A 25,530-nucleotide genomic window follows, 5' to 3' on the forward strand; every position below is an offset into this window, starting at 1 on the left:
TCGCCACCATTTGGGTATGACCAACCCATACCAGCTTACACAGGTCCAACGGCTTACAACCCGTTTGAACCGTCACAAGCACAATACAACTACGGCTATGAGCGCGACCCATATGTGGTGTCGGCTAGATATAATGCGCGCTACCCTGACGGAGCACATGGAAACATGGGACCACCGGATTACTCAGCTCATGGGTATCCAATACCTCCCAGACCTCCAGTTCCGCATTAAGCGCCACAACCACGATTCTCTCCTCCTGAACAAGAAGAAATACTCCATCGACTAGATCGAGTGGAGAGAGAATTCGAGGAAGAGAAGAAAAGCCACCGAGGATTTCTCAAGGGCTTGGCGAATTTACTAAAGGGCAAGAAGAAGAAACGTGACCATTAGCCCTTAATAGTTGTACTACTGTAATTTCTACTTTAAAATAAGTCCCTGTGTGGACAACTTATCGTATTTCAGTCCCTACGTGGACTTATCTTTAGTCCTTGCATGGACACCTATCTTATAATAGTCCCTGCGTGGACTTGTCACTTATTTTAAAACCTCTATGGAGGTATGTATTATTTGAGAGACCTGTTTAGGGCAATATGTAATTGTATTTGAGATTTTGGAATGTATGTTATGAGTTTTGTTTTAATAGATATAAAAAAAAAAAATAGATCAAAACCATTCCTTTTATATTGATCTGCCTAATAAGGAATCTTAAGGGGGTGAAACCTAGCTTGGGGTCTTTTAAGATCAGTCAAGATGGTACGACCTAGCTGAAAAGATTCTGATTCCCTGTTAACCTCTGTACGCATGTTAACATTCATGGCGAATGTGATTCGTTATAATCACGCACGTCATTCCTATACAATAATCCTTTAAGGATTTCAAAACCCAACTAAATGATATATAAATCATGGGTTAAATCACCAACAAAGGTGATCAATATTATAAAGACACCCATTTAGCGATGTAATGCCTACGGGCCAATATTATAAAGACATCCATTTAGCGATGCAATGCCTACGGGCCAATATTATAAAGACATCCATTTAGCGATGCAATGCCTACGGGCCAATATTATAAAGACATCCATTTAGCGATGCAATGCCTACGGGCCAATATTATAAAGACATCCATTAGTGATGCAGTGCCTACGGGCCAGTATTATTAAAACATCCATTAGCGATGTAGTGCCTACGGGCCAGTATTATTAAAACATCCATTAGCGATGTAGTGCCTACGGGCCAGTATTATTAAAACATCCATTAGTGATGTAGTGCCTACGGGCCAACCATATTAAGACATCCATTAGAGGTGTAGTGCCTATGGGCCATAATAATTGTCTTATAAGACAAAAGGCAGGGGTAGTCTATGACTCTCTGTCAGAAAGAGATAAAAGAACTACGGTTCAACTCTCTATGCCTTTGATTCTCTGGAATCTCGGCTAATATTATAAAACATCATCGTGATTAGGCTTTATGCCGCCCATACTATTTATATAGTTAAAATAGGATATATTCAAATCCTAATATTTAATGTAATGAGATAATAAATTAACCGAATATGGTCTCTGTACCATGGTTGACAAATTGTCATAAAAGACAATCACATAATAATCTCCTAAATTAAAATTTTGTTATCTTCTGTAACAGATTCAAGTTACAATGGCGGATCCCAATGGAGAGAACAGCCACACGAATGAAGATGACTATGACAATGCGACAGTACATTTGACAGGCGCACAGCTAAAGGCTCTGATCAACAATGCTGTCCAGGCAGCTATTGATCGTCAACATACTGAGTCTCAAGGCAGATCTGTGTCAAAACCACCCTCTAAACCAAAGACACACTCCAAACCACCCTCTGAACCCAAGAAAGATGACGACAAGCATTCGTCTACTGAGCACAGCGTTCACCGCGATAGAGAATATACTGATGCGTCCAGTGCTAAGGGTTGCACCTACAAATACTTTGTATCATGTAAGCCCCGTGAATTTACAGGGGAAAAAGGTGCGGTTGATTGTATCACCTGGCTGGACGAGATGGACACGATTGTGGACATCAGCGGGTGCGCTGAGAGGGACGTGGTTAAGTTTGTGTCCCAGTCATTCAAGGGCGAGGCCCTGGCGTGGTGGAGAGCTCTGGTGCAGGCTTCAGGTAAGTCTGCCTTGTACAAAATGTCATGGGGGGAGTTTATTACCCTCATAAAAGAAAACTACTGCCCTCAGCACGAGGTCGAGAAGATTGAGGCTGATTTTGTCTCACTAGTGATGACAAACCTGGATTGTCAAGCTTATCTGACAAGCTTTAACACTATGTCACGCCTGGTGCCATATCTTGTGACACCAGAACCACGAAGGATTGCCCGATTCATTGGGGGCTTAGAGCCGGCGATCAAGGCCAGCGTAAAGGCCTCTAGGCCGACGACCTTCAGGTCAGTTACTGACCTCTCCTTGTCTCTTACCCTTGATGCTGTCCGTCTGAGGGCACAAAGGAGCAAGGAGGCTGAAAAGCGAAAACGTGAGGATGATACCTCACGAAAGTCTGGGAAAAAGCACCGTGGAAACGGTGAAGGAAAGAGAGGGTCGGAGGCAAAGAAGGAGGGGCAAGCTGATGGAAGACCTCACTGCAAGGTCTGCAAGAAACCTCACTCCGGGAAGTGTAGGTTTGCGTCTGGTTCGCAGTCGCAACAAAGGACTCCACCCTGTGGGCTATGCAAGTCCAAGGAGCATAAGACAGTGGAGTGCAAAAAGATAAAGGACGCAACCTGCTTTAATTGTAATGAGAAGGGGCACATAAAGAGTAATTGCCCGAAGTATGCCAAGAAGGCGGAAGAGACGAAGAAGTCGAATGCGAGAGTTTTTCGCTTGGATGCAAAGGAAGCGGTTAAGGACGACAATGTGCTTACAGGTACTTTTCTCGTAAATAATATATTTGCAAGAGTACTGTTCGATTCTGGCGCTGATAAGTCCTTTGTAGACCAGAAATTTTGCCAACTACTAAATATGCCAATCAAAACCCTTGACGTAAAATACGAAGTAGAGTTAGCAGACGGCACGATAGAAACCGTCTCTACTGTTCTAGAAGGATGTGAAATATCCATTAGGAACCATTCTTTTCCTTTATCTCTACTTCCTTTCAAATTGGCGGGTTTTGATATCGTGCTAGGCATGGACTGGTTATCCCATAACCAGGCCCAAATCATTTGCGGCAAGAGACAAATAGTCTTAAAGACTCCGAGTGGTGAATCTCTTACCATTCGAGGGGATACGCATTACGGATTGCCCGAAGACGTATCTATGCTGAAAGCTTCAAGGTGTTTGAACAGAGGCTGTGTAATTTACATGGCTCAAGTGATAATTGAAGAACCAAAGCCGAAGATCGAGGATCTTCCTGTCATTTCTGAATACCCCGAGGTTTTTCCTGAAGAACTACCTGGTTTGCCACCAGATAGACAAGTGGAGTTCAGAATTGACATCATTCCTGGAGCAGCTCCGATAGCAAGAGCACCTTACAGATTAGCGCCAACGGAAATGAAGGAACTAAGGACCCAGTTGGATGAACTGCTGGCGAAAGGTTTTATCAGACCTAGTTCATCTCCCTGGGGAGCACCAGTTCTGTTTGTAAAGAAGAAAGACGGATCAATGCGGTTGTGCATTGATTACCGTGAGCTGAACAAAGTTACCATAAAGAATAGATATCCTTTACCAAGGATCGATGATCTATTCGATCAACTGCAAGGAGCAAGCTACTTCTCCAAGATCGACTTAAGGTCGGGTTATCATCAACTAAGGGTCAGAGATGAAGATGTACACAAGACTGCATTTAGGACTCGCTATGGTCATTACGAGTTCCTAGTGATGCCTTTTGGGCTCACAAATGCACCGGCTGCATTCATGGATCTCATGAATCGCGTTTGCAAGCCATACTTGGACAAATTCGTCATAGTCTTCATCGACGATATCCTTATCTATTCCAAGAATCAAGCTGACCACGAGAAGCACCTTCGTTGCATTCTCGAATTACTACAACGTGAGAAACTCTACGCCAAATTTTCGAAATGTGAATTCTGGCTGCGAGAGGTCCAGTTTTTAGGTCACGTTGTGAGTGAGCGTGGTATCCAAGTGGATCCCGCTAAGGTAGAGGCAGTCATGAACTGGCAGGAGCCAAAGACGCCTACCGAAATCCGTAGTTTCCTGGGGTTAGCAGGATACTACCGGAGATTTATTGAAAATTTCTCAAGGATTGCTGCGCCCTTGACTTCCTTGACCAAGAAGAAAGAAAAGTACATTTGGGGCCCGAAGCAGCAAGAGTCCTTTGAAATACTGAAGCAGAAGCTAAGCAACGCACCTGTGTTGACATTACCGGAAGGTATAGATGAATTCGTAGTTTACTGCGATGCATCACATACGGGCATGGGGTGTGTGCTTATGCAGAAGGGCAAGGTGATTGCCTATGCTTCAAGGCAATTAAAGGTGCATGAAAAGAATTACACCACCCATGATTTAGAGTTGGGTGCCGTTGTATTTGCACTGAAGTTATGGAGGCACTACCTTTATGGCATTAAATTTGTGATTTATTCTGATCACAAAAGCCTCCAGCACCTGTTCAACCAAAAAGAATTGAACATGAGACAACGCCGTTGGATGGAAACCCTGAATGATTATGACTGCGAAATCAGGTACCATCCCGGCAAGGCGAATGTAGTCGCCGATGCATTGAGCAGGAAAGAAAGGGTAAAACCCATTCGAATCAATGCCAAGAGCATTGAAGTTAAAAATAATTTGATGGAAAGAATATTAGCTGCGCAGCGTGAGGCTGTGTTGGAAGCTAATTATCCTAATGAAAAGCTGGGAGTAACTGCAGAGCAGTTGACTCTTAGCAAGGATGGAATCCTTAGACTGAATGGACGTATATGGGTTCCGATTTATGGAGGATTACGAGATGTTGTTCTCCAGGAAGCCCATAGTTCCAAATACTCAGTCCATCCTGGTGCTGATAAAATGTACCAAGACTTAAAGGCAAATTATTGGTGGATAGGCTTGAAAAAGTCTGTAGCCGCCCATGTAGCAAAGTGCTTGACTTGTGCTCAAGTCAAAGCCGAGCACCAAAAGCCGTCTGGCTTGCTACAACAGCCTGAGCTTCCCGAGTGGAAGTGGGAATGCGTAACTATGGACTTCATAACCAAGTTACCCAAAACCAGGAAAGGAAACGATACAATATGGGTCATAGTCGATAGGCTGACTAAATCAGCTCATTTTCTACCCATCAAGGAGACGTATAGCTCCGATATGTTAGCCCAACTATATGTTGATAAGATTGTAGCCTTACACGGCATACCTGTGTCTATTATCTCCGACAGGGATACTAGATACACATCTCACTTCTGGAAGAGTTTCCAGCAATCTTTGGGCACGCGTTTAAACTTTAGTACGGCTTACCATCCACAGACGGACGGTCAAAGTGAGCGTACTATCCAAACGCTAGAAGACATGCTTCGTGCATGTGCGATCGATTTAGGTGGTAACTGGGATAAAAACCTACCCCTGATCGAATTCTCCTACAATAATAGCTACCACACCAGCATAAAGGCTGCGCCTTTTGAGGCATTATATGGTAGGAAATGCAGATCGCCTGTTTGTTGGGCAGAAGTAGGAGAGGTCCAATTATCGGGACCAGAGATTGTTTTCCAGACAACGGACAAGATTGTCCAGATCCGGGAACGTCTCAAGGCTGCCCGCGATAGGCAGAAGAGCTACGCTGATCCAAAGCGTAAGGATTTTCACTTCGAAATAGGTGAAAAGGTATTACTTAAGGTATCACCCTGGAAGGGGGTGATGCGCTTCGGCAAGAAGGGCAAGCTGAGTCCGAGATACATAGGGCCTTTTGAGGTCATTGAACGAGTCGGATCAATTGCCTATAAACTAAACTTGCCTGAAGAGCTCAATGGAATTCACAATGTGTTCCACATCTGCAATCTTAAAAAGTGCTTCGCCGACGAATCGTTGGTGATCTCACACACAGATGTGCATATAGATGAGAGCTTAAAGTTCATAGAAAAACCCTTGTCGATTGAAGATCGACAGGTGAAGAAGCTTCGCAGAAAGCACGTACCGATTGTAAAAGTCAAATGGGATGCTCGTAGAGGTCCTGAATATACGTGGGAAGTCGAAGCTACAATGAAAGAAAAATACCCCTATTTATTTGAGTAAATCTCGGGTCGAGATTTATTTTAAGGGGGTGAGGATGTAACACCTCGAATTTTTGTGTCCAATGATGTGTTAACACGTGGCATTTGTTTACACGTGGCATCTATAATAAATAAGGGACTAATTTTGACAAACCTTGAAAGTATGTAAATTCGAGGGTTATAAATGTCAACAAGGGTAAATATACTGTATAGTATCCCTAAATAATGCTTAAACCTTCAATCGAATAAATTATAGATCGTACAAAAATAAAACGCGGAAGAAAGTGAGAGATTACAAACTACAGGGGTTAACTGTGTCAACATGTTTAATAATACCTCTGAGTGACCCTTTAACGTTCCAAAGACTTTGTAACGGTATTATACCCTCACTAAAATAATATATATGAATTTCGCGAAGTTTCGATATGAAACGAGAAAGTTACGATCGAATTCGTAGAAGAAGGGTTAAAAGCGTCAACAGTGAAAGTTAAGGCTTTCCAATATAATTAATAAATAAACCGGGGACTTAATAATGCGGGTAATTAACACGAGGCCCCTATCGGTAAATAACCGAGGGCCAAACCGCAAAGTTACCCCTTCAGAACCGAAAGGTCAGGTGAATCATTACGAAAGATTTCGTTATTAATGGCCCGATTCTGTAATCATTATAAAAGATTTGAAAAATTCAGAAAATATAACCTCACGCGACCCGCGTAAGGTTTAGACATAAGTTGAGGCGGGCCGCGAGCCTCCTCACTAATTCGCCTGATTTCTTAACCTTTAGGCGACCCGCATTAAAATGCATGGGAACTCCCATGCGGGCCGCGTAAAGTGCCCAGATGCAGAATGGTTGTAACTACTTGGCTTTTGGAGCTTTTGAACGATCAAACAACCATTTAATTGAGCATGGGTGCCCCCTACACGACCCATACCACTTAGGGACACCTGCCCATGATCCATGATCAATTGTAGCTTGTTGTGTAATGATCTTGAAGGCTCTTAAGCACTATAAATAAGCTACATTGGCTCATATCATTCACAACATCAAAACATACAACTACTGATCATTCTAAGTGCTCCCAAGCATTCTCTTCTGCTCCATAAACAAGAACACACTTCTGTAAGTCGTTCACAATCAATTTGGTCTTGCATTTCCATAGTTATAGCTCATAAACGCAACCGTCGTAACTAACGGTTGTCATTGCAATATCTTGCAAATGGTTCAGTCTTATGACGAATCAAAAATGGTTATGAGTTGGTATTTATGTGGGTATTAAACCTCTAAAATGGTTCCCCCTGATCACCACTCTAACTATGTCAATTATCGAGTCAAACGTGCGGTTAAAAAGTCAACAGAAAGCTATTTTAGCGATTTATGCATAATCTGTAATATATATGTTATGGAACCTGTTTTGATAATCATAAAACATGATAATAAGTACATAAACATGTTTGCGCTCGTTTGAATCGATCATTTACTATATAGAACCGGTTCGGAGCCGAATGTCGCAAAAGTTTGACTTTTGCTTTGACTTCAGTTCTGACCCGTTTTAGTGAGGTATAAATATACCTTAGGACTCTCTTAGGACCAGGTCACATGTTGGTATACGCCTCTATGGTCGGTTCATGAGTTATCCAAGTCTTTAGCGCATTTCCGTCATTCGCCTAAAAGTTGACCGTAACGGCCTTTTAAAAATTAAAACAAGTATTTCGGACACGTGAACGGACCAAAACCTTGCTTGTTAAAATATAAGCATGTCCCTAAAGTTTCACGTCAATCCGAGGTCTAGAATGAGAGTTATGCTAAAAGGCGCACCTTTAAGAAAGTTTTGTAATTAACGGCGCAATTAGCATAACACCCATCTAACCCAAGTTTTCGTCACCAAAACTTTTACCCACTGTTATAAGTTAATATTTTGGGAATTTTAAAGATTTTTAATAATTTTTACCTTGCTCATAACCTGCGGTTATGGCTACGGTTCGGTTAATACCGAATATGCCCTTTTTGGCCAAAACGGGAGTTCTACAAGGTCTTTTGACCCGATTCCAATTGCCACTGATTTTAAATAATAAATAAAGTATTTTAAGATTTATAAGCTGTTCGGGAAACTCAAATTTCCGCTCGAAGAGCCCTTTTAAAAGTCTTTAAAATGACCGAAAAGCCCCTACGGGGCATAATATAAACTTAAACTCGTTACGGGCATTACGGAAGGTATCCTACTGATACCAAAATACTTTTAAGGCATATTGACTTAGGAAATAAGCGTAGGACACTTATGGTTAACCGTTTCGCCTATTTGCGCACACGGTACGGCTCATGGAACTAGTTTTCGTGCAATAGCCGATATGGGTCAAATTATATTATTTGAACCCCAAAATCCAGAGTGTGAACCATTAACCCATATATAACAAGTCTCCGAACTTGTTGGGTCCAAATCATACTCCATTCTCGGTTTTCGCCTTTTCGTGCGAATTAACCATATCCATATATATCGGAATCAACCGGTTTAAGCTACGGCTAATACAAGGACCGTTAGGATTCTAAGAGGTTAATTAAAACCTTCGTTCCAGATTAGGAGCCCCAGTAAAAGCTATCGGTGACTTGATCTAAATTAAGGATTAATACTTGCAAAGGTAAATACTTTAACTTATTTCCCCTATATGGGCTTGGGTTACGGTATATTAATACCGCTTGATTGAGCATTATATAATTCCATCGCTGAGGTGGTTAATTGATTAAATATGATTGGCTCATTTAAACAGTTTTGTTGCTTATAAGCCTTTGGGGGGTTTAATGACCGTTGTCCCGGATATCCTCGGCATCATTTTACGAAATGGCCACGACCATCGACATCCCGGTGTAGGCGTACACCCGGTATAAAGTGTCGACATTAAAACTAAAAGACGTAGCCGTTGGTTTTTGTACTACGGTTTTACGCAAACGTGGTGTGTCTATAAATCTTTAACCCGGCACGACCCGGGCTACTGAACGCATAAAAGAACATGTAAAACGTTCACAAGATCATTATGAATTTTCCCAAGTTATAAAAGAGTTTGTGCCTTGGGCATTCAAATCAATTTTAATAAACATTTTCAAATGTGTCAGTTGAATGTATTTACCAGTGTAAACTGACGTATTTTCCCCAAAAAGATTAAGTGCAGGTACCTAAACGTAATTGGCTGGTATTAGCTCCCTAGCGTCGGGATAAGCCTCGCAAGCTTGATTGCAGTATCTAATGGAACAATACTTTATCTGTATTTACGATCCACTGTGGATATTCAACTTCTGTAATACATTTTGATATTACAATCAGAGGTTGAAATTATATATTTAAATTATGCTTCCGCTGTGCATTATATAATTGTGTGGTTTGACTATATTGTTGCCAACATCGTCACGGTAATCCCCCACCGGGCCCACCGGTGAGACACGTGGAAATCGGGGTGTGACACATGTTACACCAATCAACCCCGATCAATGGTCAAACTAAGGAATTCTTTTAAGACCAATCCACGTCATCATGCATAGGAAAAACCAAATTTGTTTGCTTATTCAATTATGCACCCCTTGGATTCGCTAAATGCAGGTTATTATTTTAAGAAAACCCATAAATAATATATTTATGTCCTGTTCTTTAATCAGTAAAGTTCCCAATGGATATCACAAATATATTTCTGTACTATGTAAACATTTTATTAGGATCTGACCACTTTTCTATTAAAAACAAGTTTTAAACATAGATACATACTAATACTCATGTATGTACACATCCATGCATGCATCTATGTGGTAAAACTGTCGGGTCAGTTAAAAGTTTGGGGTCAAATTTGTTTCTGGTTAAAACGGGCTGTTTTATAAAGTGTTAATTTGGTTCGGATTAAAGCTATATGGATTATGAACGTTGGTGCCCGATGGTGCAACCCCCCCCCCCCCCCCCACCCCACCCAATGTTTTGGTTAGAAGTGTATACGTTCCGATTTTTCGTCCGAAAATTTTAAAATTATATAGGATCGCCCCTCGATTATTTTTCCTAAATTGTATATCCTAAATATTTATACACTTTGTATATAAATGATGGGTAGTTTGGTAAATATATTTTAACTCTTATTTGAATGAATGAAATCTTTTAGTTTTATTTGGAACTATTATTATTTGACCCGACCTGAATCGAATAGCCAACCTGAAACATAACGATAGAAAAACATTTTTTGAGTCCCAGCACTTTTTGCCCTCTCGAAACTTCCTGTAAAGCTCATGGGGCTCGAACTTTGTTGTCAAAACAATAAAGCGAATCTTATTAGGAAGATTTTAACATTTTTCATAAAAAAAAAAAAAAAGAAATGTGGTTGAATCCAGAATAGGAAGATTTTAACATTTTTCATAAAAAGAAAAAAAGAAATGTGGTTGAATCCAGAATCCATAAATATTTGATTGTTTTATCTGGGAGCACATGTGATCCATCAAATATTAAGTATTTACACAAGTGGTATTTTTTAATGACTACCTACTCCCTCTCTAGTAAATAAACAAGTGGTTTTTTTATTGACTACCTACTCCCTCTCTTAATTGCTGCCAGCCAGAACATGCACAATAAGACAAAAAAAAAAGATAAAAGTTTGACCAAAAAAATTGCAGAATTCACTACAAACAGCAGTTTCAATCGTTATCTGATCTGTGCACTCATCAATTCATTCAGATCCGTATCACACACACACACACACAACTCCCAGTTTAAGTAATCACTATAAACAATGGCGGCTGAAGCTCTTGCAAATGAACTCCTCAAAGTTCTTGTTAAGAAGATGACCGACGAAGCCTTCAAGCGAGTTGCTCGTGCTCATGGAATTTACAACGAGCTGAAGGAGTTGAAGAAGACACTCTCCAGAATCCAAGATCTACTTCATGATGCCTCTCAGAAGGAGGTTACCCATAAATCTGTCAAAGAATGGCTGAATGCTCTCCAACATTTGGCTTACGATATCGATGACGTACTCGACGATTTGGCTACCGAAGACATGCATCGTGAGCTCACCTTGCAGGAACCTGCAGCATCCACCAGCATGGTAAGAAAGCTCATCCCATCATGCTGCACAAATTTCTCACTAACTCATAGGGTGTCTCCCAAGTTAGATAGTATTAACAGAGACTTAGAAAATCTAGAAAAACGAAAAACGGATCTAGGTTTGCTTAAGATAGACGAGAAGCCAAAATATACTAGTAGAAGAAACGAAACCTCTTTGCCAGATGGGTCTAGTGTTATTGGAAGACAAGTTGAGAAAGAGAAATTGTTGAACAAGTTGTTAGGGGATGAAGGGTCATCTAAGGAAAATTTTAGCATCGTACCCATAGTTGGTATGGGTGGGGTTGGTAAGACCACTCTAGCTCGACATTTATATAACGACGCACAAGTGAAGGATCACTTTGAACCCAAGACATGGGTTTGTGTTTCTGATGATTTTGATGTATTTAAGATAAGTGATATCATCCTTCAATCTATGACTAAAGAAAGTAAGGAATATAAAGATTTAGATCAGCTTCAAATGGCTCTCACAGAGAAGTCTAAGGACAAACGATTTCTACTAGTACTTGATGATGTGTGGCATGAAGATGATGACGATTGGGAAAAGCTAGTGCTCCCATTTCGTTCATGTGCCCATGGAAGTAGGATAATCATTACAACTCGTAAAGAAGAATTGCTTAAAAAGCTACATTTTTGTAATCTAGACTCTCTTAAGAGTTTGTCACATGAAGATGCTCTATCTTTATTTGCTCTACAGGCTTTAGGCGTAGAGAACTTCAATTCACACACAACACTTAAACCACATGGTGAAGGCATTGTGAAAAAGTGTGCTGGTTTGCCTTTGGCTTTGAAGGCAATTGGAAGGCTATTGGGAACAAGAACAAATGTAGAAGACTGGGAAGACGTGTTGAACAGTGAGATATGGAATTTAGAAAATAGTGATAAGATTGTTCCGGCTCTCAGACTTAGCTACCATGATCTTTCTGCAGATTTGAAGCAGCTGTTTGCATACTGCTCCTTATTCCCAAAGGACTATTTGTTTGACAAGGAAGAGTTGGTATTATTATGGATGGCGGAAGGGCTTTTGAGCCCATCAAATGCAACCAAGTCACCGGAACGCTTGGGCCATGAATATTTTGAAATATTGTTATCAAGGTCATTTTTCCAACATGCACCTAATGATGAATCACTGTTTATCATGCATGATTTGATGAATGACTTGGCCATGCTTGTTGCCGGAGAACTTTTTTTAAGGTTTGACAACCATATGAAGATAGGCACCGATGATTTGGCAAAGTATCGCCATATGTCATTTTCTCGCGAGATGTATGTAGGTTACCATAAGTTTGAGGCATTCAAAGGAGCCAAAAGCATGAGAACACTTTTAGCGGTATCTATTGATGTGGATCGAAGTTGGAACTACTTTTTCTTATCTAATAAGATTCTGGTTGACTTACTTCCTTGCTTAACATTATTAAGGGTTCTTTCTTTGAGTCGTTTTCAAATAACTGAGGTACCAGAGTTCATCGGTAGTTTGAAGCACTTGCGGTATCTTAATTTTTCTAGAACTAGAATCGAAGTGTTACCGGAGAACATTGGCAATCTTTATAATTTGCAGACATTGATTGTTTTTGGTTGCGAAAGCTTGACTAAGTTGCCTGAGAGCTTCTCGAAGCTTAAAAAGTTGCGACATTTTGATATAAGGGATACTCCGCTTTTGAAGAAGCTGCCATTCGGGATTGGTGAGTTGGAAAGCCTACAGACTCTCACCAAGATCATCATTGAAGGAGATGATGGCTTTGCAATAAATGAGCTCAAGGGATTAACAAATCTCCACAGGGAAGTTTCAATTGAGGGATTGCACAAAGTGGAATGTGCAAAGCATGCACAGGAGGCGAACTTATCTCTAAAAAAAATTACCGGATTAGAGCTGCAATGGGTAAATGAATTTGATGGTTCTCGAATAGGTACACATGAAAATGATGTTCTCAATGAGCTGAAGCCTAATAGTGATACGTTGAAAGAGCTTTCAATTGTGTCATACGGGGGAACACAATTTTCAAATTGGGTTGGTGATTGCTCTTTTCATGAGTTGGTTAATGTGTGTATACGTGATTGTAGAAAATGCAAATCTCTACCCCCATTTGGGTTGCTCCCTTCACTTAAGAGGTTGCAGATTCAAGGCATGGATGAGGTTAAAATCATAGGTTTGGAGTTAACCGGAAATGATGTTAACGCCTTCCGTTCACTTGAAGTTCTAACATTTGAAGATATGTCTGGATGGCAGGGGTGGTTAACTAAAAATGAGGGTTCAGCAGCAGTATTTACGTGCCTTAAAGAGCTTTATGTAAAGAATTGTCCACAATTGATTAATGTCTCACTTCAAGCACTGCCTTCACTCAAGGTTCTTGAAATTGACAGATGCGGTGATATCAGATGCGGTGGTTAACTAAAAATGAGGGTTGAAGAAGCTGACATCAGAGTGGGGGGATCTGAATTTTCCAACTTCCCTTGTTGACCTGACGTTAGGGGATGAACCCAATGTGAGGAACTTTAGTCAATTGTCCCACCTTTTCCCTTCTTCTCTTACATCTCTAGAGATAAACAAATTTGATAAACTAGAATCACTTTCAACGGTCACATCCCTTCAACATCTCATCATTTACAGCTGCCCAAAGGTGAACGATCTACCAGAGACGCTGTTACCTTCACTTTTGAGTTTGAGAATAGAAGATTGCCCAAAATTGAAAGAAAGGTGTGAAGGAAGAGGCTCCCACTACTGGCCCCGAATCTCTCATATCCCCAAAATCAAAATAGACCAGAGGTAAATACCCTCTAATTTCCATAAGATAAGCTGGTATTCTCAGTCTTGTGCGTGTTATTATTATTTTTTTTTTCTGGACAAGGAATTTGTTGCTCAATACTACTATATTGGTGGAAATGATTTCACAATGCGTACTAATAATATCTTAACATGTTTAATTTCTATTTTGTTTACAATATATGATTGACATGCAGTTAGTATTTATATCAAGTTGACTTTCAATTCTATAAACTCAAGAATCTACTTACATCAAAGGGGGCTGAATTATATGTTGAAATCAGTTTTCACTGTTTATTGTAACTCAAAGGGTTAAGTGGATGTTTACACAACTGAATATGATTTTTTTTTTTTTTTAATATTTCTTCACTATTAAATATCTATTTTTTACAACATTTTGATTGAAAAATTCAAGAATCTGTTCAATCAGAGGGGGCTGAATGGATATTTTGTTTTTTTTTCCAAGCCAATTTCATTATCCTTTTTGCAATTGAGTTTCTTTCTTCAATGATTCATTTTTAGTAATCCCATTAAAAACTTGGCCTTTCAATTTCAATCCATTTGATTGTAAAACACATAAATCAAGCATCTTTCTCATTATCTTAGATCACAAGTCTCAATTTAGTGGAATAACCAAATCGAATATCTTATAAAATACAACTATGTTTTGCAGGAACCTCTAACCATGAAATTGTAAAGGATGAACATTCACAGTTGACCGAGACGTATGAGAGAACAGAGAAAAGTCTCAACCTACAAATGAGAGATTTTGGCAGTGTAATCTTCAGGAAAATGGTGTAAATCTCGGGCATATAATGACTTGATCAGCAAATAATAATCAATCTGTCAATGGCATAAGCGTAAGTTCAATTCCTTTCCGTCTACAACATAACAACCTGGTTTCGATTATTCGTATTCATGATATAACAGAGGATTAGTTAATCATATCAGGTTGGATTCACTATTCAAACATGCTTTTCGAATTGATTTTGACAGCATGTGTATACTTTATAAGTATACAAATAACACATTTTAAATATTAATTTATAAGTATACAAATAACACATTTTGAGTTTACTTTTCAATCACTGTTGTAAGAATCGCTAGGCGCTAGTCGGGCGGTGGGGTATTGACTAGTGATTAATCGGGATTAATCGAAATTAATCGGATTGAGATATTTGTATATAATTTTTAGTTATACACACACACACATATTTATATGTAGTTTTTTAAAGTATACATGTTTTAACCCATCATTGACCCATTTTTTAAGTATTTGGAAGGAATTTATAAGGTTTGGTCGAAATTTGGCGGCGTCAGGCCAAAATTTGGCCAGAATAGGACCGCCATTGACCGCCTAGCGATTAATCGGCCATTAATTGATGAACCTCCGATAGTGATTAATCGGCGACTAATAGGAGACCAGTCGGGATTTTTACAACCATGCTTTCAATAATACTATTTGATCCATTTGAGACAACCACATGAACCCTTTTATTATATATAAATGAGTTGAAATTGTCACATCCACAAAATATGAACTACTGTTTGACTCTTGATGTCAAACGGATTATATTTATTTCAAAACTGATTACTACTCTTCTTCATTGCTTTGAGAATAGTTTTATAACTGGGATCTAAATGCAACAGGTTCCACATCATCTTTAATGGAAAAAAGTTGTTTTTTAACATCCTTGTTTAGGTGGAAACAATACCATCAGATGCCGATTTATATGCTTTACGGGGTGATGATGTTGCCTGTTGGTTATGAGGTGAAGAAAGGGGATAGTGTACCTTATCAGCCATATGGAATAGTAAGGGTCAAGTTTGATAAGTTTGAACCAGAAATTGATGGTTTCATCACATTGTTGCATTCATCCAGAAAGCTCCTTTGTTTCCAGCTTTACAGGTTAGTAAAATACAACCCTTATAGATCATTTCTTTTTCATTCAGATCGTTTCTTTACGATTTTGACATGATTTACTGTTTTGATGCAGAAACACAAGCAGCACAGAATTTATTTGGCTCAAGAATCTGCGTATGTGTAGATGATCTTTTCTTCTATTTAGTTAAGTTGTTTCATTTTCAAGGTGAATGAAAACAAAAGTGCAAAGTATGGATTGATGCTTAATCTTCACATTGATGGTGATACAGAGTTGATCCATGATCTAGCACACTCGTATTTGGTGCGACTAGACACACGGAAGTGGACTGGAAAATGGTTGCAAGCTAAAATGGGCATAACTTTCATTACGTTTGAAGTTATACGGGGATAAGTAATGGACACAAACGCCTCAACGAGCCACATGAATGGACAAATGCTATAGGCGGGTTTTCTGACTCTCGGCAACCAATTCGACATCTAGAGCTCCAATTTTGAACTCAAGGTTTTCCCCAATTTTAGCAGTTTTAACTTTTAACTAATTTTGACTGTTTGTAAAAAAAGAGCTTGATCTTTTAACTAGATATTTATTCGTTGTTTTTAGGCTGTTAATTTCAAGAAACCCTTGGAGCGGTTACAAGTTGCGTCTGATGGCACTTGTCATTCATGGTCTAAGTTACATACCTCTTATTGGAACTTATAACCAATGAAGAATTAATGGAATTTTGCCTCTAATGGCAAGTTACCACTAATGAGGATTATGGAACTAGCCTATGATGTCAAGTTACCATCTGATGAGGATTAAAGGAACTTACCACTGAAACAAGTTACCACTAGTGAAGATCGATGAAGTCTCGCTAATGAAGAAGAGATGCCATGTGTTATACGTAATTGTCACTTTTCAATTTCGTACATCTCAACAAGATAACAAAAACATGAGTCCGCATTGAATTTATTATCACTTGACCCCATAGCTTATTGTGTCAAGTAGTTGAGAGTGAATTCGGTGCATGAACTTATGTGTGACAACTTCAGAGGAAATTTGCAAGTCACATAACCTTGCATAGCTAGGAAATCATCTTGAATTTCAATTGTGATTTGTGACTAGCTTTACATTAAACATTCGATTTTAATTACCCGAGTTCAAAGGGCCATACACAGTAATGTTATTTGTGATTTGTGACTAGCCTCAAAAGCAAGATCTATAAACCCAAAAAGAATGTGCTCAGACTGGCCAAGCCTGGAAAGACCAAAACCGACCAACTCTATAATGGTCTAGTCTTTCGCCCAAACCGGTTGGCTCGGTTTTTTTCATCATGGATTCAAACTGGTTTGGTTTCCGAATCGATTTAAGGTTTGAAAGTCTGAATCTATCCTAATCAGTTTGGGTAGGGTTCTAAACTGGATTGGACCCAAACCTATTTCTAGACCGGGTTCTTAAAACAGTTGACCCAAACTGGTTCGGTTTATGAAACGATTTTAGTTTTGAAATCTCAAACTTTTCCCAAACTGCCGGGTTGGGTCATGGCTCAAACCGGTCTTTTCTTTTTTTCTTTTTGTAAAAGGTCGGGCTCTGAACTGGTTTGGTAGGCCCAAACCGTGTTTTTGTACACCTCTAGATCTCGGGTTCAAGTTCGGTCTGGTTCTCTTGGGGCCTGCTTGATTTCTACCTAACAAACACCCCTGATTTTGACTGGGTGGTGTAACAAGTATAAATGTGTAAATACCTATTATTATTCTATTTATTAAGTAAAAAAAATCAACTCTAACTACTTTTAGAGGCCTTAAAAATACTTTTATATTTAAAAAAACAACCCAAAAAATGATATTTAAAAGTGACACTTCCTTATAAAGGTTTTTTAATAGAAAACATAAATATATGATATCTTCTGATTGATAATATATATTCATCACATTACACGTTAAGGTTTAAATCAGAATAGTGAGCCTTTAAATATGTATATCTTATAAACACGATGTTTTAAGAGCATAAACATTGGAACCTCTATATTAGTACATTCTATATAATATAAAGGAATAAATACAGGAAACAACAAAAACACCACTATATTGAAATCTCTATAATAGAGAAAGTTTTATAGATATTAAAGTAAACCTCTATATTTAGAGACTTATATCCATGCCTCTATATTTTTATTGTGAGTGTGTAGGAAAGAGAAAGAAGTAATAAAATAACTGATTGTGAGTATGATAGATAAATAGATAGAGAGTTGGATGTAAGAGGTTTTGCAAAGTAAATTTAATTTAGAGAAAATTGTGTTTTTTTATTAGATTATATAGATGGAGATGGAGGCGCTCCGATATGAATACTCTAACATATGGTTTTTGGTTTTTTTTTTTTTTTTTTTTTGTTTCAGATTTTAAGCAACGCAAGGTACAAAGTGCGAACCGCGAGCACTGAATCAATGTTGGACCTTTTCTCGAGTTAGCGACATGTGACGGAGTGGCTTAGTATAGAGAAGTCATATTTGAAGAGTATATTAAAACTCTCATGATGGAAAGAAATCCCTTGATTTTGCCTCTACTTCTACTTCTACTTGATGAGATAAGAAGTGATAATTCTACAAGTTCCTAATGAAACTTTTTCTATAATTTCAAATAAAGTAATCGCGTCCTCGAATGTTATCTCAAGCTTATCTCGTATTTGCACTAATAAGATTCTCAATATCTGTCCATATGAACATAAAAAGTATCAGATTTCGCTATCAAGTATGGACATGTGATTTTGAGAAATTAACTTTCCTATTCTTCGAAAATGACTGGTAATAGATGAATAACATAATATGATAAGATTAAAAACCCACGACATGTGATATAAATGATATTTACTCTTATGTTCTCATATAATATATTAACTTCAAAATGTTTAATGAAAAATGTTCATAATTTATATTTTAGGATAGAGATATTAAACAACAGGATCTGTGGCGCAATGGTAGCGCGTCTGACTCCAGATCAGAAGGTTGCGTGTTCGATTCACGTCAGGTTCAAACCCGTTAATTTTTAATAATATTTTTTTGCTCAAATTTCAGTTTTAACTGCAAATTTTAAGTTCGTCAACTATCAAGCTGGGTTATTTTGTACCTAAAGAAACTGGGTTGGTGAATGATGCCCTGCACCTGTTTGATAAAATGCCTCAACGGCCAAAATGCGATTATATGATGTGTTGGATGATGCCTTCCACCTGTTTGATAAAATGCCTCAACCGCGTGTCATTCAAAAGGTGATCATATGACGTGATCATATGACGTGTTGGATGATGCCCTCCACGTGTTTGATATAATGCCTCATCCTCATGTAGGTCAAAATGTAATTTCTTATATGAATTGTTTTCTTGTTTATTAGTTAATAAACAATGTGAGTAATAGTAATTTATGATTCAGATGTGGCATCTTTGTTTCTAAGAATGCATCTGAATCCTAGTACAATGACAATCTAGTTTCTGACAGGAAAAGAGGTTGGTACCATTGCGCAAAAACAAAGATCAAAGACAGGATATGATCTGTGTAAAAATCTTTTTTTTTTCTAGATGTGGAAGGGTAGTCAAGTGCATATAATTTGATGATGATTTGTAAAGAAATTCTGAGAAATTAGTATGATATTTGAATGGTATTATTCTGCATATACTGAAGCCTGCTCAAAATCCATCTGCAGACCGAATTGATGCTAATGAATAGGGTGGTACTGCGCCAATCGAAGAATATACAGCACGAGAGCTGTTCACAGGCCAAAAATAAAATATCATGATGTCGGGTCAGCTAAGAATGCTGTTAGTTTTGTTATTTTGACTAGGGGTGTGCAGCAACTGGGTCATACCAAATTACCAAAGAGCCCTGACCAAGACTGAACTGTTAGGGTGTAAGGGGTGCTCACCTAATAGGTGAGTCCCCTCTCTTACACATGACCAACCAAATAGTGCCACGTCAACTCCCCTCTAATACTCCCCTAATACCCCTTTTTGATGGCGGCACTCCCCTCTTAGGTGAGTTCGATTTTTTTTTTTTTTTGTAAAATTATGGATGTTTATAAATTAAATAAAAGACATTTCATTAAATTTAAAAAAAAAATACATTCAAACTAGAAAATAAAAAACACATTCAAAGTAGAAAATAAAAATTACATTAAAACTAGAAAATTAAAATTTTAGAAATCGCATGGCCACCCGTACTTGTTAGCGATTTCTCGCTTTCGGGCGAGGATGAACGGCAACATACTTGGCGGAACATCTTCGTGCGGCTTAAGAAATGTTTTCATATCTCGATCGTAATTGTAGTTTTTCATCGTCTCGCGTTGTTCCGATATGAGCTCGCGAGCCTCCGACTCTCTTTTTTTCCTCAATTCGATCGCCTCCAATTCTACCGCTTGCTTCGCTTCTTTCATGGCGGTGTACACTTTGAATTGTGCCGCCAACTCGGCCGAGCTTCCCTCGGACGATGTCGCTTGACGCTTGTCTCGCCGTTGTGGTCTTTGTGTTTAGGGGTCTTCGTTCATATCCGGTATCGAAGGGTCCACGTCACCGGGCTTTCTTTTATGTGCCGAACCTTCACCTTCCTCACCCATCAATGGGACTTGGGCCCATTTCTCGTGTCTTCGAACGACCTCCCACGCCTCGATGTGTTGAAAACCGTTCGGAAATTTATCTTTAAATTCTTTTAACGCGACTTTCATCACGTCGAAGGCGGGGGATTGAGGAGGAGCGTCCATTGATAACAAATTTTGAAAATAGCCGAAATTGGGTTGTTGGGTGTTGTAAAACGAGGGGTGAGTAGGTTGTTGGAAAAAAAACGGGGGTTGTGAAGTGTATCCGAAAGGGGGTTGTGGTTGAGCATTTGCACCGCTCGAACCATCTCGAGACGGTTTCGAGACCCGTCCCTTAGTTTTTTTTCTTGGCCTCGCGGGGTTGGTTCTCCATTGCTCGGTGTAAAGGGGGTGTGGTTTGAGAGTATAAAAAATAAAAAGTGAAGTGGGTGTGGTTGGAGAGTTTAAAAAATGTGTGAGAATGATATGGTTTGAGTATAAAAAAATGGAGAGAATGAGATGGTTATTTATATATGTTTAAAAAAAGTGATTTTTTTTTTATTAAAGAATCGGACCGTTGAAAAAGGACCGTTCCTCTTTTCTCGTGCAAATTAAGCGGTGACTCCATGCCTAATACACCCCCCGATTCGGGTCCCCGCATTGATGGCGGCGGTGTTCCCAATCGGGGACTACCATCACCGAACCCACTCACCGCGTACACCCCGTCCACCCTTATAGTACACAGTCTGATCCTTTGGTTGCAATTTTCAAGATTTTTGGTTTTCAGACAGTCTGGATAAACCTAATAAATTACAAATCATTTCACCATATAACATCTCATATTGTTGCCCAACAAAAGCCGTCTCAAAAGCAAGATTTATAAACCCAACAAAATGGGTTCCGTTTGGCCCAACCTGCCTAACTCGGCCTGAAAAGACCTACACCGACCCACCCTATATTGGTTTTCACTTTGATCTACCAGAGATCTCGGGTTCAAGTTCAGTCCGGCTCTCTTGTGGCCGGCCCGATTTCTACCTGACTCACACCCCTAATTTTGATTGGGTGATGGGCAAGTATAAAGTACCAATTATTCTATTTATTAATTTTAAAAAACGCTTAACTATTTTAGAGGCCTTTAAAAAAATTTTATTTGAAAAAACAATTCAAAAAATAATATTTTAAAGTGACACTTCCTTATAATGGGTCTATAATAGAAAATTTATGATCTTTATAATTTTTTTGATTGATTTAATGTTAAAAGGAACGAAACATGTGAGTGACAAACAACGTTATCTCTATAGTTATACCAACGTTAGATGACGAAGGAGTCACTAAAACGTGGGTTTTGTCTAAGTAGCCTAAGAAGGATTGTGGGATGACATGTGACACTTCTTATAGGTAGGATATGAGGATATTTTAGTGCTAAAACACAAACTCTCAACCTTTTGTTTTTTTTCAAAATACAATACAAAAAAATCTTGTGCAGAAAAACTTAGCTCAAAAAATCCAGTATAAAAAAAATATAGTACAAAAAATCCATTACAAAAAAATTCAAAACAAAAAACTCAGCACAAAAAAATATAGCACAAAAAATTTCAGTACAAAAAATCTAGCCCAAAAATTAGCACAAATCTAGTACAATAAATCAAGCACAAAATGTTATAAAACATAGAAATCTAAGACAATTTTTGGTTTTCTTAGATCTTATATCTAATGTAGCAATATGATGTTCAAATTAAAGATAAAAATATACTCAATTTTATGGTGTAAACTTAAAAAAAAACAATGTCGTATGAAAAATATTATGAATGTTTAATAAATAGGAAGGAATATGCGTGTGCATGTGAGAGAAAAACTCAATAAATAGTCTATTTAAAGATACCCTTACAACCATATTTTTCCTACGGTTTTATATCAACTTTTTATTTGATTTTAAATAAATTTTAAAAAAATTGTTCTCAAACCCACAAGATTTATTGGCATGCTAGAGATACTTAGGGGTTGTTTGTTTACCTCTTAATTGAGCTCTTAATGGTTCAAACCTTTGTTTACCTCTTAATTGAGCTCTTAATGGTTCAAACCTCTTACTGGTTCAGCACCTAATGGTTCAGACTGTTTGTTTCGTGAGCATATGTCTTAATGGCTTAGACATTTGTCTCTGAATGGTTAAGCATTATACCGAGTTTGAATGGTTAAGACCTCTAATCTGAATTGGTCAGACATTTGCCTCTGAACGGTTAAGCATTATACTGACTCTTAATGGTTCAGACCTAGACCTCTTACTGGTTCATCACTTAACCATTCAGAAGTTGCCAAACAACCCCTTAGGGCGGTGGGGGCAAGATACAGTATAATAATATATTGATTACAAAAAGATAATAAAACATATATATTCGGGTAAATTACACTTTTCGTCCTTTATGTTTGTACCGGATTGTAACGGGTAGCCTTTAACTTCAATAATTACAGTCACAATCCTTTATTTGCAAAACTCATTACACTGGACGTCCTTTGCCCCTAACGAATTTAAAATTTTCAGTTAAGTATGACATGTGGCTTGCACATGAGGATAATTTAGTCATTTTACGCATTAAAAAAATATATTATTAAAACCATCCCTCATTTATAACACCCACCACCACCACACAACTGTCAACACCACCACCCCACCATGTATCCCTCTTATCCCAACACTATTGCCATGGCCTACTAGGACCATCCCAACACCACTGCGAAAAACCACCAGTACCATCACAAACTAACCACTCTGACCAACACGATTAGGTTTTTGATCCAATGATATGAGTGTTCGATCAGATCTATATCCCAATCGATGCCGGAACGGCTGTAGAATTCGTCATCGGCACGACTGTAGAATTCGTCATCTGCACGGCTGTAGAATCCGTCGTTGATGGTACTGCCACCGACAACGATGTAGTTAAACGAGTCCTCCAGCGGAAGCTCCGTTGCGTTGTCGACGAACGCTATGTACGTCGCATCTGGTAGTATAACAACTTGAAATGAGAAGAATTTATGAAGAAATTACAGAAATGAAGTGAAAGTAGAGAGAGTATGCTTTCTTTGAGATAAGTTGCCTGAAATTAGAGAGAAGATGATGAATGTGAAGCAGAGGATGATGATTGACACCATTAATGGTGGAAATCAGAGAAATACCTGAATCTGGATGACAAAGTTGTGTGATTCAACAGGGATAAAGTTGGTGTGGGAGTTAAGGATTGAAGGGAGGTTACGGACTAACGGGTTTTATTTGTCCATTGTAGCATTAAGGGTTTGTTTTTGATGAAGTAGATGGAGTATTTGTGTGGCTTGGCAGGATGAGGTGGTGGCGCCGGGATGTGATGGTGGCGGCGGGATGAAGTGGTGGCGGCAGGATAAGGTGGTGGTGCAAGATGTGTAGGTCAGGGTTAGGAAATAGGGGAAGATGATGTGTATATGCATTTTTTTGTTTTATGTATTAGACATTTAAATAAAAGCATGAATTGACCAGAATACCCTTAAATGAATAAACTTAACTGAAAATTTTAGTCTGGTTAGTGCTAAAGGACGTAGAGTGTAATGAGTTTTGCAAATAAAGGATTGTGACTGTAATTATTGAAGTTAAAGGCTATCCGTTGCAATCCAGTACAAACATAAAGAACGAAAAGTGTAATTTACCTTATATATTTGTACTCTTCAATTTTTCATTTTTATCCTTTGTCTAATAAGTTACAGAATTTGTTTTTTAGTTATTAGGGGGGTCGGGGCGCTCCGTTGTTCTCCATGGTGGTTGAAGTTCCACACGTGTAACACCGCCGCCACATAATTCCATCACGTGTTGTAGCCATCACACTTGAAAGTTTCAGAATGTTACCTTTGAGGAAGGAAATTATTGGGTGTGGTGAGTGATGGGCACCCCCACTAAAATCTATCACTAGTGATGTACCAAGTTCGATTTCGATGACGTAGCGGAACATGATTGGGTGTGGTGAGTGATGGAAAGTGGAGCGCCCCGACCCCCTTATAGTATTAATCATAATCAGCCTGATGAGCGAATTTATTGGACGAGTGGTTTTATGACCCTACTATTTCGTAACATTGGAAATATCCATCTTTACATACCAAGCCATCCACACTTTTGTAACTATTATAGTCAATCCACACTAACGTCATCTAGTTATTCTATTAGCTTATTTGAAATTAATAATGCCTCTGTTATTAAAGTTAAAAATAAAATTAAAATAATTAAAGAGTTAATTACGTTTTTCATCCCTTTGGTTTGTTTAAATAACCATCAGAGTCCATTAGTTCTAAAAATTGCCAAAACAGTCCCAATATCTTTTACTTTACTTTTCACCCTCTTCGTTTCTTAAGAACCGACCACCTAATTTTCCCCATCACAATCGACGTCAATAGGAAAACGTAAGGCATACCTGAAAAACTTGAGGGGTGGTGGGCATTATGGGTGTTGGAGGCGGTCATCGTTCAGATATGTATGTGTGGTGGTGGGAGATGTTGAAGATGAATGAAGTGGAGAGGGTGTGGAGCCGAAAGAGGTGATCTTCTGGCTGGATTTGAGGAAACAGGGAGAGTGAAGAGCAGAGTAAAAAATATTAGATAGATGAAATTGTTAACCACTATTGTTGGTTAGTTGAAGGTGAAAGTTGTGAAAGTATTGGTACTGTTTTAGAAATTTTTAGAACTAATTGACTGTAATAGTTATTTTAACAAATTACAGGGATGAAAAACGTGACTAACTCTTTATTTATTTTAATTTTAATAACAAGGGCATTATGGTCATTTCAAATAAACTAACAGAATAACTAGATAACGTTAATGAGAGTGGACTGTAATAATTACAAAAGTGAAACAACAGGAACTGCTTTGACAATTTTTAAATGGCAAATTGGATTTAAATAATCCCAACTTGCTCAATTTGGCCGATAATAATCCCAACTCAGTTATTGGCTGATAATAATCCGAACTGGTTCACTTTTGGCCGATAATAGTCCGCCGTTAAAAAAAGCTTAACGGAGTTAAGCTTTTTTCCGAATTACAAATCAATGTTTTATGGATTTTGATCAGAACG

General features: G+C 38.5%; 1 protein-coding gene and 1 non-coding gene across 4 annotated transcripts; both read left to right on the forward strand.

The window, feature by feature from the left end:
• The first annotated feature begins 10,763 nt into the window (after positions 1-10,763).
• On the forward strand, positions 10,764-17,083 carry LOC110910874 (putative disease resistance RPP13-like protein 1). 3 transcript variants are annotated; one of them, XM_035984199.1, is made up of 6 exons: positions 10,764-14,026; positions 14,697-14,883; positions 15,674-15,932; positions 16,021-16,061; positions 16,178-16,410; positions 16,510-17,083. In XM_035984199.1, the coding sequence occupies exon 1, from the start codon at positions 10,934-10,936 to the stop codon at positions 13,649-13,651; it is 2,718 nt and encodes a 905-aa protein (XP_035840092.1). In that variant the 5' UTR covers positions 10,764-10,933; the 3' UTR covers positions 13,652-14,026; positions 14,697-14,883; positions 15,674-15,932; positions 16,021-16,061; positions 16,178-16,410; positions 16,510-17,083. The 3 variants fall into 3 exon arrangements, with proteins under 3 accessions (XP_035840092.1, XP_022011146.1, XP_022011145.1); XM_022155454.2 differs by having other exon boundaries at positions 16,021-16,410; XM_022155453.2 differs by having other exon boundaries at positions 15,726-15,932; positions 16,021-16,410.
• A 1,761-nt stretch (positions 17,084-18,844) lies between these two features.
• Positions 18,845-18,916, forward strand: TRNAW-CCA. The gene has a single exon. It is a non-coding gene; the product is annotated as a tRNA-Trp (tRNA).
• Positions 18,917-25,530: the final 6,614 nt, after the last annotated feature.

Source organism: Helianthus annuus, chromosome 15 (assembly GCF_002127325.2).
Source record: "Helianthus annuus cultivar XRQ/B chromosome 15, HanXRQr2.0-SUNRISE, whole genome shotgun sequence".
Classification (NCBI taxonomy): Eukaryota; Viridiplantae; Streptophyta; class Magnoliopsida; order Asterales; family Asteraceae; genus Helianthus; species Helianthus annuus.